This window comes from Choloepus didactylus, chromosome 1 (assembly GCF_015220235.1).
Source record: "Choloepus didactylus isolate mChoDid1 chromosome 1, mChoDid1.pri, whole genome shotgun sequence".
In the NCBI taxonomy this organism is placed as follows: Eukaryota; Metazoa; Chordata; class Mammalia; order Pilosa; family Megalonychidae; genus Choloepus; species Choloepus didactylus.
Genome location: NC_051307.1, coordinates 189,443,925 through 189,458,888, shown reverse-complemented (window position 1 = coordinate 189,458,888; position 14,964 = coordinate 189,443,925). Strand labels below are relative to the sequence as shown.

At 37.8% G+C, this 14,964-nt stretch overlaps 1 protein-coding gene across 6 annotated transcripts in view; it reads left to right on the top strand.

The window, feature by feature from the left end:
* LRRFIP2 (LRR binding FLII interacting protein 2) overlaps nt 1-14,964 on the top strand; it is a 126,851-nt gene that overhangs the window by 108,368 nt on the left and 3,519 nt on the right. For 4 of the 6 annotated variants that reach the window (XM_037847210.1, XM_037847205.1, XM_037847198.1 and 1 more), the window contains 8 exons: nt 16-108; nt 2,388-2,480; nt 7,011-7,112; nt 7,372-7,504; nt 9,102-9,151; nt 10,626-10,746; nt 13,634-13,713; nt 14,315-14,419. In XM_037847210.1, coding sequence (XP_037703138.1) covers nt 16-108; nt 2,388-2,480; nt 7,011-7,112; nt 7,372-7,504; nt 9,102-9,151; nt 10,626-10,746; nt 13,634-13,713; nt 14,315-14,419 — 777 coding nt within the window. The remainder of the gene's footprint in view (nt 1-15; nt 109-2,387; nt 2,481-7,010; nt 7,113-7,371; nt 7,505-9,101; nt 9,152-10,625; nt 10,747-13,633; nt 13,714-14,314; nt 14,420-14,964) is intronic. The other 2 variants (XM_037847228.1, XM_037847218.1) reach the window with 1 other exon arrangement.

The window sequence follows — 14,964 nt, the reverse complement described above, 5'->3', positions numbered from 1 at the left end:
TTTGTTTAATAACAGGAATTGGAAAGACAGAAACATATGTGCAGCGTGCTGCAGCATAAGATGGATGAACTTAAAGAAGGCCTTCGTCAAAGAGATGAACTTATTGAGGTATGTACACAAACCATGGAAATAGTTAATTCTGAAAACAATTGCATTGGATTGGGTGAGGGTGTATGTTGGAGGAGGGGAAGGGAGTTAAATGCCATAAAAAGTTACTTGTCTCTTCACATTTGGCTGTATGGTAAAGTTTCACAAACTTGAAACATAAAGGAGGGCTTAAAATATCAAAACTCTCCCTTTTAATAGCAGGTGTTTTTAAAGTGCCTTTTATTCCTAGGCATATTCTTCACTAAAGATATTTAGGAAATAGGCAAATGAAAAAATTATAGAATAAAATTATCCTTTGCAGCTTAGCAAATGCTATCTTTTGGGACATGATTCTTCTGGAATAATAAGTTTGCTTTTCATTCAGGTAGATAAATTTCTGAGGTGGGTAAATGAGAAGAAAATGCCAAGACACTTTATATACAAAAAGGCAAAGGTTGGCCAGTGCTGAGATCCAGCTTTCTGTTGGTTGAGGAATTCTTTGTCACAGTATTGGCAACTTCTTAGGAGTGGAAAGGAGTATAGTCGACAAAGAAATACTTGAAAGCATTTGTCATCCTTTTTTGTGCATACCACCTTGCATGCCTTTCTGTATTTCTGTTTTTCTTCTCAAGGTTGTTGTTTTTCATAAATATGGATTAAGTTTTGGGATCCTGCTCTCTTATCTTGGTGTGGTTATCATGGGAGTTTAGTGGGTACTTAGTATTGATGACACGTCAGTGATATCAGGAAGGGCAGTTCTTAAGGATCCCGGTGGAAACACCTTACTCACCACGGTATCTTCACTTTGACCTCTCCAACTCCCCTGCCTTGCTTTTTCCTTCTGGCTTTTCCTCTTCCCCCACAGACCTGCCTCACTTAATCATTCACTCTGTCAATGATGTAAAAAGCCATTTAATAGAAGAGAAGAAATGACTTTTCTTTTTGTATTTGTGTTATTTTTATATTTGTGTTATTTCTCTACATTCTTGAGCATAATTGAATTGTCTGTAGCCTGCTGAAAGCAGGTAGAATTTGTGAATTCTAAATGTAGATACAGATAACACTTTGGATATACCAGATTACAAGTGAAGGTAGTTGTCTTAATTTTTCCATATATGGCAAGAAGCATATTATCCAAATTTTTATCCTGGTTAAAAAAAATTATACAGATTCCTTTCCCTTTTTGTCCTTTTCTCTTTTTGTGTATAAATATGCCAACCACTTCTTACTTCTTTTTTTAAGTAAAATATATAGTTTCTTTTATGACTTAAAAAGTGATGAAACTGCTTCGGGGGATGCTTCTCAAATTCAGTTGCTTAAGTTAGGGTTGATTAAGTGCTCTAGGTTTTAATTTGATAATTGCATTTAAGAGGAATTGTAATATTTGATTTCTATTATTATTTGTTAACTGTAGTTTCTTTAAAAAAACCAGAGCACTGAGAATGCAGACTTTAAACACCTTTGTTTTAGGTATTTTCTTATTTAGAATTAGCATCATTTAAATGTTAGTATTCATATTTATATAAAACTGAAAGAGTTTGCATATGACAAATAATGCTTTTTATACTCACATGGTAAAGCAGGTAAATATATGAGTAAGAACAGTAAGAGATAATATTTTACCAATAACTCATAAGAAAAAAAAACCTGTAAAGTATAATACAGTATAAATTGAGCATCGTCGTCTAATCAGAAGAGTTCTTTTTTTGGAATTGATAACTGCTAAATTCTAGTTTTTCTAAAAACTGATGTGACTGTTCCTTTCTAATTCATGATGTTTTTGCTATCATGGTTTCTCCTAACAGAAATTTGAAATAATTAAGCCAAGATATGTCTCTCTTGTATTTTTAAATTCTGCTTAAAAGAATAAAATTCAAAACTTGTTCTCTACAATAAGGGATCATTTGTTCATAAGCAAACCTGAATTTCCTTCTCTAGAAATATAAGTTGTCCCATGTTTGGAAAGAAGGCATTTACCAAAGGAAGAGTACACATATGGAGCTGTGTGTACACAGAAACCCTTGCTGGCTTGCTGCCACATAGCCGTGGCTGTAACAGTCATTCCCAGTCCCCTGCTTACTTCCATAGGGGCAAGCCAATGGGAGTCATGTCACCATGACTCTGAATGTCATCTTTCCATTTAGCAAACAACTCTTGCCTTTCTGGTTTATTACTGACTTTCCTCTTTTGTTAAGTTTCTTTATAAGCTTTATTTTATTTTTTTCTGTTTTCCTTCCTTCAATCTCCTCCCTTTTATCATTTTGCTCTTTTATTACTTCTCTTCCCTTCTTCCTCTGCAGGAGAATCAGCGCATGCAGCAGAAAATAGACAACATGACAAAAGAGGTGTTTGACCTCCAGGAGACACTTCTTTGGAAAGATAAAAAAATTGGGGTATGAGATGATATTGGGCTTTGGTCAGAAGCTCATTAATGAGTAGTACACCAATATAATTACACTTAGAGATTCCTAAAATTCTGTCATTTTGATTATTCTCGAGTATTTAGATAGTATGAAATACGAATAAGCAAGAGAGAGAACTTCACCTGGGGGCTAGGACAAACAGACCTACTTGATACTATATCTGAGAAGAACCTTCTTTCTGGGCTTGTGAAATCTACGAGTAGGACCTTCAAGGAAGTTGTTCTTTACTTTAGTGTTCTTACCCAGAAGTAGCCATAGGCATTCAGACTGTGAGTAACTTGATATCCTTACATTACAAGAATTTGGATAAGGAGCAAGAGGGTGTTGACTGGATAGGGAGTGGGTGTAGGGGTGGGGGGAAAGTTATTAGCATCCCATAAATCCTTGGTGAGTAAAATAGGAAGAGTTTAAACTTAGTTCAATTACAGAAGTGGTTAGGAATGTCAGATTTGCCTGGGCTGCCAGATTCTGACACCATCTCTATGTATAACATCAGAACTCCCCAGCGCCGGGACCCAGATAAGGAAAAAGTCTTCATGGCCTTTTTTGCTAAGCCCTTCAGGTTGATTCCAAGTATACTGGAGGTTGAAAAAAATTCCCACCGATTCATCCTGTGTGGCCCTTGCCTGGCAGCCCCTTTTCATAACGTGATGTCTCTGTCCTGGAGAAGGAGAAACATGCAGTCATGGCTGCCACAGGCTGCTGTGGAATTCCTTTAGATCCTAATGTCTGGGAGGTGGAAACAGAGAGAAGGAAATTCTTGGCCTAAGGACACAGTTAGGAAATTTTGTTCTGCCTGACATTAGGTGGGGTAGGGAACAGTTGGAAAAGATTGCCGAGAGCACTGGTGATAGAAATGCCTCACTGTGCAACATCTGGATCATACCTTTCTTTGTTAGACCCTTTGTGTGAAGCCCAGCCAGAGGTCAGCAGTATCCATTCCTTTTCACACTTCCGAGGACTCCATCCTCTCATTAATAAACACATGGGAAAACAAAATTAATTACTTCTTAAGGATTTGTTGGGCCAAATTTTCAAACACAAATAAAGCTATCTTTTAGAATTTCTAAAATTTCACCAAAAATGAGAAAAATCTGATGTTTAATTTAACCTCCAGCCTTCAGGGAGGTCAATAAATAACTTAGAAATTTTGAAATTCTGATTGTGAAATACTGATTTTATTTAAATTTTTACTTGGAGAATTGAAAGTGAGAAGTGAAAAACTGGGTGGCACAAGTAGGCAGTTTATATAGTAAAGTTAAATCTGGCCATTATTTAGGATGCAGGCTTTTTTAAGGCCCTTACATAATTTTCTTTAGTATAGATCTGCATGTCCATGATTTCTAATGTACATGATTATCTTACTATTTTAAATTTATTGTCTTGGACCAGACATAGAACAACCCTAAACTTCCCAGTCTAACAAAATAACTATTGAAGACAAAATTTTTTTTTCTCTAACAAAAAGATATGCAGCTGGTCAAGATAAAAATTATTTGCCCTTATAATTTACTTGCCGTTTATTAAGTGAGTAAGTGGATAAATTCATTCTATCTGATACACAATAATGATTTTTTAATTAAACTTTTTGAGATTATCATAGATACACATTTAGTTATAAGAAGTTATACAGAGAGATCTTGTGCACCCTTTACCCATTTCCCCCCAAATGTGTCATCTTGCAAAACTGTAGTACAATATCACAACTAGGATTTTGACATTGATACAGAACATCTCTTGCATTGACCTTTTAGAGCCACATCTATTACTTCCCCTCTCCCTGGCAACTACTAATCTCTCCTCTATTTCTATAATTTTGTCATTTTAAGGATGTTATATAAATGCAGCTATATAGTATGTAACCTTTTGGGATTTGCTGTTTTTACTCAGCATAATTCCCTTGAGATTCATCCAAGTTGTGTGTAGTGATAGTTCTTTCCTCTTTTGACTTTTAAGAGATGCATTTTCAATACGGTTATTGACTATCTAAGGCATCACTTTTCTCTTGCTTCATTTTCAAGGTTTAAATTTAGTAACTTAATGAACGAATATGTCCATTATCCCCAGGTTGAAGTTCAGTTTTCTTTAGTTCTTCCTTTTTCTTAGCTCTAGTCCTACTGTAGTTCTACGCACCAAGGAGCCACATGTAGAATAGGCACATACAAAGGACCCGAGTATCTGTATAGCCTAGCATAAGACTCACTTCCATTCTGAATAAAGATATCTGTGCCCCTGTGCACTTATGTGGAGAATTAACCTGGTGCCCAAAAGTTTAGTCTGTTATATGTGTATCCTGTAGGCTTCTTGTGCTAGAATTTCAGGTTAGGTCAGGGGGAAAGAAGTATTTAGATCTTCACAAACCTGCATTTTTTACCCTAAAAAAAGATTTACTGTGGGCTGTTGTTGCTTACAGACACAAGGGTAGTCATTATATGGGTAAGGTAGTACAAAGGATTTTAGATCCAGTGTGAATACATTTGATCCAATTATAAGGTATTTCAGTAGTCTTCAAACTTTGTGGTGAAATGGGTGAATTTATAGGATGTATTTTATATTCCCATCTATAATTATGGGAAGATGAAATTAAAAAGTCCAAAAGTAAAAATAAAATCCAATGTCATAAGATGTGGAAGAGGAGCAAATGGCATGTATTAGCATTTGCTGGAATTCCTAGTTTCAAATTGGTCTGTTCCTAAGAGGTCTTTTATAGTCAGTGGTGGTGTTTATATAAAGCATGTTGTGATGGTAAGCATTTACCCGGTTAAGTGTGGTGATGCATGGCATAACTATACACGCAGATACCGGTAACCAAAACTGTTAAACACACTAGAGAATAAAGTGACTGCCAGCAGATGGGAAAGTATTGCTTGTGCTTTGGTGTCCTTCTGTTTCATTGGTTATTAATGTAATGGAGTGTTAATACTAATTTGAAATGTTAGAGTAAATGCCTTAAGGCGCTACAAATTCAGATTCTTAATTTACAGGCAGACTAAAGACATATAGTATGAATGTAAATTGTTGAAAGGAAGTTAGATACTGATGTTACAGTTTGGATATGTATGGAGTAGGACTCACCCTACAGATTGCTCTTCCAGCATCATCTGGAATGACAATAGGAGAATATAAATTGTGGCCCTCACTGGGCTATGATATAGAAAGAGTATGCAAGGGTTTTAGAACCAGACAACTGGATTCAGTTAGTTGCTTTGCCACTTTCTGTGACTTTGGGCAAAAAATATAACCTCTCTGAGCCTCAATTTTCTGATCCGTAAAATGGTGATAAGTACATTGCAGGATGGCCCACTTCTAAACTGAACAGGCATGTTACCTGTTTTAGTTTAACTACTTGGATTAATGAGAAAGCTAGCAGAAAACATTAAATATGTCAACAAATTTAGAGAAAGGCTTTTTCAGATAGTCTAGCTATCAGGTCCCTCCATAGACTATTTAAATTCAATTTATTTTACATTCTAGGGTATTTAGTTACTTTATTTAGTTAGAATAGATTTGATCTGTCACTGATAACCAAAGTGTGTTCTGCTTCTATAACTGTTCTCAGTTCTAACAGTTGTGAGATTGAGGAAATGACAGTGACAATACAGATGAGAACACCAGCTTGCTTTTATTGAGCCATCCCTGTTGTCTTAGCCACTTGAATCTTTACACGGATTATTCTTTTAATCCTACACCTTTGAGGTGGGTCCTGCTATTATCACTTCTGTTTTACAGATGAGGTAACTGAGGCACAGGTAAGTTAAGTATGTGCCAGGACTCAAAAGCCCAATTTCAAAACCTATATTCTGTTTTCCTCCAAAGGTGCTCTGTATTTAGTCAGTTTTATTTTTGTTCTTCACATTTAGAAGGTAAATCAGAAAACCATCTGACTCTTAATTGAATTTAATTAAATTTACAGAAATGGATACTTGAGTATCTCTTTGGAGATTTGCTATTTTGAATTATGTGGTATTTGAGGAGTATTTTGCCATACTACTTAGAGAACAATCACTGCAGCCAATTATTTAATTAAAGTACACACTTATATATGCTGCTTTTCTACTAGAACCATTTTTTATTAAAAAATAATAAAGTATGTGAATAAACTATTTTAGTTAAACATGAAATGTGCTCTTCTGTTCACCAAATAAAAATATACTGAGGTCAGTATAAGCAAAACTATCTTAATATTGCTGTTGTGTTCATCTTCCTTTTCCTGTTTTTTTCATAGACTAGAAAAGAAAGACTTGTTTTCTTGCCTGACACATTAAGCATGTTTTGCCCCATTTACACAAAAGAACCAGTTTTCTATTAAAAGTCTGTCCTGGAAATGTATATCCATATAACTTTGCATTTCCTTCCATATCTAATTGCTTGCTTCCAAGCTTCTAACTGCTTCCTTGCTTTTTATGCTTTTATCTTTATGTGAACTAAGTACTTCTCTGCTACCTTTCACTTGCTCTTTTTCTGTGCCATTCTTTCCATTGCTACCCTGCCTAAAACCAGGCCCTAGAGCAGCAGAAAGAATACATTGCCTGCCTTAGGAATGAGCGAGATATGCTCAGAGAGGAGCTGGCTGACCTGAAGGAGACAGTGAAGACAGGAGAGGTATGTTAGCATCTACTGGAAAGGTGCAGGTCCCTCACTGTTTTACTCTCCTTTCCTTTCATCCTGTTATCTTTCCTAGTCTGAATACAAATAACAGTGTTCATTCCCTTATTCAGATTGGGTAGACTTAAGTCATTTTTCTTCTACAGAGCCATATTCCATCTAACTGTGGCATGCATATATTTTTGCACAGTCACCTCATGGAGCATACTGCTTCCTTGTGGACTTTTTGTGATGGTGGGTTTTTTCTTTTCCACAGAAACATGGCTTAGTTATAATCCCCGATGGCACTCCCAATGGTGATGTCAATCATGAACCAGTGGCTGGAGCCATCACTGTTGTATCTCAGGAAGCTGCGCAGGTCTTGGAGTCAGCAGGAGAAGGGCCTCTAGGTAAGACACTGGTTGTGATGTTAACTTGGGTTACTGTTGCCCTATTGGGCTTCCAGCTTGTTCATATCATGGCTTAAAAAATAAATATAACACAAGGGTTCTCTGAGCCTAATACAGATCCTTAACAGGGAGGAATCTGGGCACACTGTCTTCAGACATCCTGGACCTTGAGAAATCAGCATAACATGGCTAGAGAGGAAGTATAACTATAAGCCTCTGGATGGTAGCACCGTGGTGTGTATGCACATTGCTTTTTCACTTAAATACACAGTTTCTGTGAATAAGATTGTCCAGCGCACCCATCCTAGGGAAGCAGTGGGTTGGTAGAAGACTTGTCAAGTATGTTTTAAATTTCTTTTTCCTAGAGCATCTGGTTTTATGTTCTGCTACTTATCCCACTGTTCCGTAGCTCTTTACCGTCCTGTCTTAAGGCAAGAAACAGTCCAAGAACACAGATATCAGAGGAATGTGATTTCTAGATGTTTAACCCTTTGAAACTCTTGACAGCTCTGACCCCTCTCTCCAGGACACCACACAGATGTCATTCATTGCCTCCACCTAGAATCCTACTGTAGAGGAAGAAAATTGGCACAGATATAGGCCGTATCACCAGTTCACTTCCTTTTATTAAAAAATGATTTTTTTTCTTTTTCCATCTTGTTTTCATATATGTGTATATTTTCCTAGAGTAGGTTTCCTGTAAGAGTGGGGCAAAATGAAAATGAAAAGCATTTTGAAAAGTCAATAAGCACATTCTCTCATGTGCACAATTCCAGAAATGTAATTGAAGAGAACTTTGATAAAGCAGTGGATGGTAGGCTAGTGAGACATCTAGAGAGTGGAATGATTTTAGGGCTTTCAGCAGCTCAGTTTCCTCTGCCGGTTTGGAAGGTGCTGAAGAAACCAGAACTTATATTTGGCCCTGATCCCAGTTGGTTGTGGGGGGCGTTTGGACAGGTATCAGTGCTTCTTTCACTGATCTACAGGTATCTTCTGAGTTCAGGGGTCCATTTAAAGGCAGGTCTGGGAAGAAGCAGCCCTCATCACAGGCCAGGAGTAAGCCCAAATGATTGTGCCCCCAAGCCTCAGATTAGCCCTTGGCTGCCCTTATCTTCGAGTTGCTGCCCACCCCCCCACCAGCTTTTATGGTAGTCTGCTTCTCCCAGCATCGTGTTCCTATTTTCCTTGCTTCATCCCTTGTCTTACCTCCTGTATTTTATTCTCTTCTGCTAAGGCCTAAGGCCTGTGAGAGTTCCCTTGGAATTTAAATGGTGTCTGCTGGTGAGATCTTGCACATTTTTGAAACAAGGAAATGATCTTTGTACTTCAGTTTGTCTTTAAATGGAAAATCACAACTCTTGGGAACTAATGTTGTATTAGGTGCCCTGATAAATATCAGTTGTATGCAAGTATGTGTTGAATAATTAAGTACTTTTCCATAACACTATTAAAGCCTTTCTTTTGATATTCAGAACTCTAAGTAATTTAATTTGCTGGATAGTATTTGCTATTTATATGAATTTGAAGAATTTTTCATTGTTTGTAACTCTACCTCATTACAAATTTAGTTTACATCTTTTTTCATTTGTTTTTTTAGATGTAAGGCTACGAAAACTTGCTGGAGAAAAGGAAGAGCTACTATCACAGGTAAAGGCCTTCTTCTCACTGGAAGGTAATATTGTAACTGACTAAATTATATGGTAAAATGTGAGCAAACTGAAATGTTCTCTAGAAAAAAGTGTGCTTATTTTGAACATTAGGACTCAAGTGAGATTAAATTTGCGATTAAATTTATCTGATTTAAAACGTTACTGGTAAACTCTGAGCATATGGGGGAAGTTTTTCCAAGGGAAGTTTTTTGGTGAAGGTATATGTGGCTGGGTGTTTTGTTAGGAACTTTCAGTGTAGGTATCTTGGTCTGTATTTTAGATTAGAGCGTCCTACACAGAGATGCCTTTCAGTTTTCTGCTGGAGGGCAAACGCCTAGCTGTCTGCATTCTGGAAACCAAGGGTGTAAAGAAGACCTTGAGGCCTCAGCATTGAATACAGATCTGTTCACCTAATCTCCCTGTCTTCCATTTATTAAGGACTCCTTCCCCAACCTGGGCTGGGTTTTTCCCAATCCAGAGCCCCTTATAATTTTTTCTATTTTATTTTTTAAACTAAAAACAAATAAACAAAAACCCACAGCTTCATTAGGTTATAACTGATATAGAATAAACAGTACATATTTAAAGTATATAACTTTATAAGATTTGCCATATGTATACATCTGTGAAATTATCACCACGGTCAAGATAGTGAACAAATCCATAACTCCCCACAGTTTCCTTGTGTTCCTTTGTAAACCCTCCCTCAACACCCTGCACAGTCACCATTGATCTGCTTTCTGTTCCTGTAGACTAGTGTGTATTTCCTGGAGTTTTATATAAATGGAATCATACAGTATGTACTCTTATTTTGCCCGGCACCTTTCACTCAGCAAACTTATTCTGAGATTCAACCATGTTGTTGGCGCAGATCAACAATTCTTTCCCTTTTTTTGCAGAGTAGAAATTACATTATATGGATGTACTACAATTTGTTTATCCACTTTCCAGTTGACGGATATTTGGGTTGTTTTCAGTTTGGGGCTATTATGAATAAAGCTGCTATGAACATCCTTTATTTTGAGTAAAATAAAGCAGGTTAATTATGTAACCAGACTTAAAATATTTTCCAGTTATTTTTGTACCTAGAAAAGCTTCTAAATAAAACTATTTCACCTGTCTTTAAACAAGAAAAATCTAATTGCCCTTGGACTTTTACATTTTTAGTAGAAGTAACAAAAAATACCCAAAAGATTTACTTTTCCACAGACATATAATAAAATGTCTATTTTTTATTGGGGCACCTGGGCCTGGGACTTGCTTCTTTTAATATTTGTTCATAGCTATATGTCTAGCACCCAGTACCATTTATTTCCTGTAGTAGGCAATCAAGAAAATGTTTTTTGAATGAACGAATGATCTGTGTGGTTGATATGATAAAGCTCTGTCTTGTCCTATCATTTGGCCATAGGGCCAAGCATCTCCAGTTCAGAGGCTGGATCTTGCTGATGAACCTTTTATTTTCCTTTCAGATTAGAAAACTAAAGCTGCAGTTAGAGGAAGAACGGCAGAAGTGTTCCAGAAATGATGGCACAGTGGGTGAGCTGGCAGGACTGCAGAACGGCTCAGACTTGCAGTTCATCGAAATGCAGAGTAGGTACTAGGGGACAGGCCTGTCCCAATTTGTGTGTATGCTGTGTCCCAGGAGGAGGATTGTAAGCAGGCTGCTGGCGTCCTATAGGACTCCACTTTTTTTTCTCAAGTGGAGTCACATTACAAAGATTGGATAGTTCCCGGCTATTCCAAAATAGCATTTCTAATCAGCAATATAGCTGATTAGAGGCTTCTGCTAGCCTGTATACTTCAGGGGCTGATGAGGATTAGGTTATTGCTTTCTTTCCTCTTCTAGGCAGAGTGATTCCTAGGAACTTTTTGAAATAATGACATGCCTTTGACATCCCAACACTATCCTTCTCCATGCCCCGACCCCCAACTTTATTATAAGCTCCTATGCAGCACCCACCCCACTCCCCAAATTTCAGTATCTGTGAAATTTATCTTGGATAATTGGAGGAACATACGTGGAACTGATTCACTCTAATGTGAATGGTTGAGTAGTTTCTTAAGTTTCCCAGAAGTATTCTTGTTAACCCAAATGAATCTTTATTAGATGGAATTTAAAACAAGGCCACAAAAAAGTCTAGCCTATTCATTTACCCAGATTATTCCAGTTTTTTTCCCTTTCTACTTTTGACCCTATTATTATTTAAAAATGCCTACCACATTCATAGTAATTCGCATAGGAAGGGTATTTTAGTAGCTGTTCATATAGTCTTTATTAGAGATGATATATGGATAATTCAAAGACGGGAGACTTTTATTTTCTCCTTTTTGAATAGTCACTTTTCTGATAACTGACTTGAAAAGGGCATGGTAAGAGGCAGGCTTGACTAGTTAAGACGATCCTAGTAGAGTCTGTACGTAAATAGCCTCCACCCATCTCAGAGACAGGGCAGGGAATAGATCTGAAAGAGTGGCCTAAGGCAACAAATTCAAAAGGAATCATATTGAGCGGGGGGGTGGGGAGGTGGGGGTGGACTGGACTGGCATTTATGTGTGAACACTTCCTAGGGCAGGTAGGCATTAGAGAGCTGGTGACTACAAAAGGGAGGGAGAAGTACCCAGGCTGGAGCTGCAGAACAAAGCGAGCTGAGCAGAACTGTGGAAGGCTGGGCCTCGTAGGTAAAGACACAACAGGCAGCTTCCCTGGATTCTTGCTTCTGGATAGTGCCTTGGCTGTTACACATGGTATTTTGGAATGAGATTTCAAAACATGCAAAAACTGGCTGAGATAAGGGATTTACGCTGAAAACAGGAAGGAATGGCTGGTTTGGAGATTGAGATGGTGTGCCGGTTTGAGTGTATTGTGTCCCCCAAATGCCATTATCTTTGTGGTCTTGTGTGGGGTAGGCGTTTTGGTGATGGTTGGATTTGCTTGGAATGTGCCCCACCCAGCTGTGGGCTATGATTCTGATGAGATGTTCCCATGGAGGCATGGCCCCGCCCATTCAGGGTGGGCCCTTATCGGTGGAGCTATATAAATGAGCTGACTTGGGGGGAAGAAAGAGAGTGCAGCTGGGAGTGATGTTTTGAAGAGAAGCAAGCTTGCTAGAAAGGAACGTCCTGGGAGAAAGCCGTTTTGAGGCCGGAGCTTTGGAGCAGACGCCAGCTGCCTTCCTAGCTAACAGAGGTTTTCCGGACACCACTGGCCGTCCTCCAGTGAAGGTACCCGATTGCTGAGGTGTCACCTTGGATGCTTTGTGGCCTTAAGACTGTAATTGTTTAGTGAAATAAACCCCCGTTTTATAAAAGCCTATCCATTTCTGGTGTTTTGCATTCTGCAGCATTAGCAAACTAAGACAGATGGAAACAGCACATTCTGGTAATCAATAGGTTGCTGGGAATAATTAAAAAATAAGATCCTGATGCTTTTATAATCCCTTTAGTTTTAGGGCAACAGTAACTGTCCAGTTAGAAAAACCTCTTGCAGTGAAGATTATATAGGTAGTTGTAACCTTAGTCATGAGGAAATTTGGAAAAGTTCTTAAATTAGGTAATTTGAATTTTGCCTTTGGTAGGTTAGATTAGGTTTATCTCCTGCAAGCCGTATGATTCCTATCCTATAATCCTTTAAGAGAGGGAGTTTTGTTAAATTTGGGTTGCTGGAGGGAATTTTTAATCTCCCTTTTCATTTTAAAACTTACTTTAAGTGATTTACTTCTTAGGTCAGATGTATGTCTAATGATTTATAGCTCTACCCATAACATTTGCATATTATTTGAGAAGTATTTCAGCTCAATTCAGTAAATACTCATTAAGCATACACTGCAAAGTACTTGGCTAGGCACAGAAGTAAACTTCAAGAAGGCTAAGACAGGTTCCCTCTCCTTATATACACATATAATATGATAAATTTCATAAAAGAGAATGCAAATGAAATATAACAAATGATGAGGTTTTATTAACTATGGAGAGAGATGGAGGAGGAGAAAATTGAGCACAGCCTTGAAGTCTGGTCAAAACTTAAAATCAGAGGTGAGGAGATAAAGGCACTTGAGGTGTGAGAGAGCAGGAGCAAAGCCTGGGAGGTGAGAAGGTACAGGACTGAGTTCATGGAACTGAGAGAGCCTGGTTCAGGGGGCACAGAGGTTGGGCCATAGGGGCTTTAAATAACGCTGGGAGGGGCTGCTGCTGTGCCGACAGGGCTCTTTTGTCAAAGCTGTACCCACACCTATCACGGAGGAAAGAATGAATTTTCTTGTAACTCGTGGTCCAAGGGATATTATTGCAACATAAGTGTTAGAACTTCTAGTAGTATACTCAAACCAGAACCTTTCTGCCAGAAGATGCTGTGGCTTTATGTGCATTTGTGGTTTGTAATCTCAGACTTCATGTTCCTCTCCTGTGCAGTATAGCATGTCACTGCCTGATGGTTCATACCTTCACTTCTGAGAATTCATATTATCATCATCTCTTCTAGGAGATGCCAATAGACAAATTAGTGAATACAAATTTAAGCTTTCAAAAGCAGAACAGGATATAACCACCTTGGAGCAAAGTGTAAGTACTACTTCTTTATAGTACCAAGTGATTTAATTCCCTTTAAAACATACCTGCTTCCTCCCTGTAAGGGGCTAACCTCATAAGTGCCTGGGTGTCCATGGGCTGCCTTTGCAGTTGGATTATAAAAGTGCTATATAAAAGGAAAAAGCCAGCAAAGAGCACCTAAGAGGGTAGGGGGTACACTGCAAACTTCTGTTTTCTGTAAAAACATAGGAAACTGTATCTATAATTCTATTTTTAGTAGGTGTTTCTATAGAATTCAAGAAGATGGTATAACAAAATCCCTTACTGTATATTTTAAAAACTTTTCCTTTCAGGACTCTTCCTGTGATGTTGCTTTGGCACTTATACAACATGGTCATCATTAAGCTTAACATGGGAAATTGGCCCCCTAATGACTCTACAGCTGTAATCCTCTCTGGGGATACTGCTTGATTTATAAATAGCACATGGGTTCCGAGAGGGCCTATGACTCACCCTAAGGGGACTTGTTAGTATTAGAGCACTTGGAATTAGTAATGACGTATTTCCATCTTGGCTACAAAAAGTGATGGCTCCTAGTGCCCAATACCAGAGGCCTATGTTCTCATATTTACAGATTAGCCGGCTCGAGGGACAAGTACTGAGATATAAAACTGCTGCAGAGAATGCTGAGAAAGTTGAAGATGAACTGAAAGCAGAAAAGAGGAAGCTACAACGAGAGGTACTTGTTTTAAAATGTACATTCCTATGTGAAGTATTTAAACACTGGGTCCAATTTTAAGGAAACAGCAATGGAGTCGGTTACTCTTCTATGTGTTGGTTTTTTACTTAATTTTAAGTTTTTGTCAGTTTTTTTTTTTTTAATTTAATTTTATTGAGATTGTTCACATACCATACAATTATCCAAAAAGCACTCAATTCTCCATGTACATCATACAGCAGTGCATCCGTCACCACAATTTTTTTTTTCAATTTTTAGAACATTTTCATTACTCCAGAAAAGAAATAAAGACAAAAAAAGAAAACTCAAATCCTCCCATACCCCTAACCAATCCCCCTCCATTATTGACTTGTAGTATTGGTACAGTATATTTGTTACTGTTGATGAAAGAATGTTAAAATACTACTAACTGTAGTACATAGTTTTCAGTAGGCATATTTTTTTCCCTAGATACCCCTCTATTGTTAACTTCTATTTATAGTGTCCATGCATTTGTTCTAGTTCATGAGAGAGATTTCTAGTATTTGTACAGTTAATCACGGACA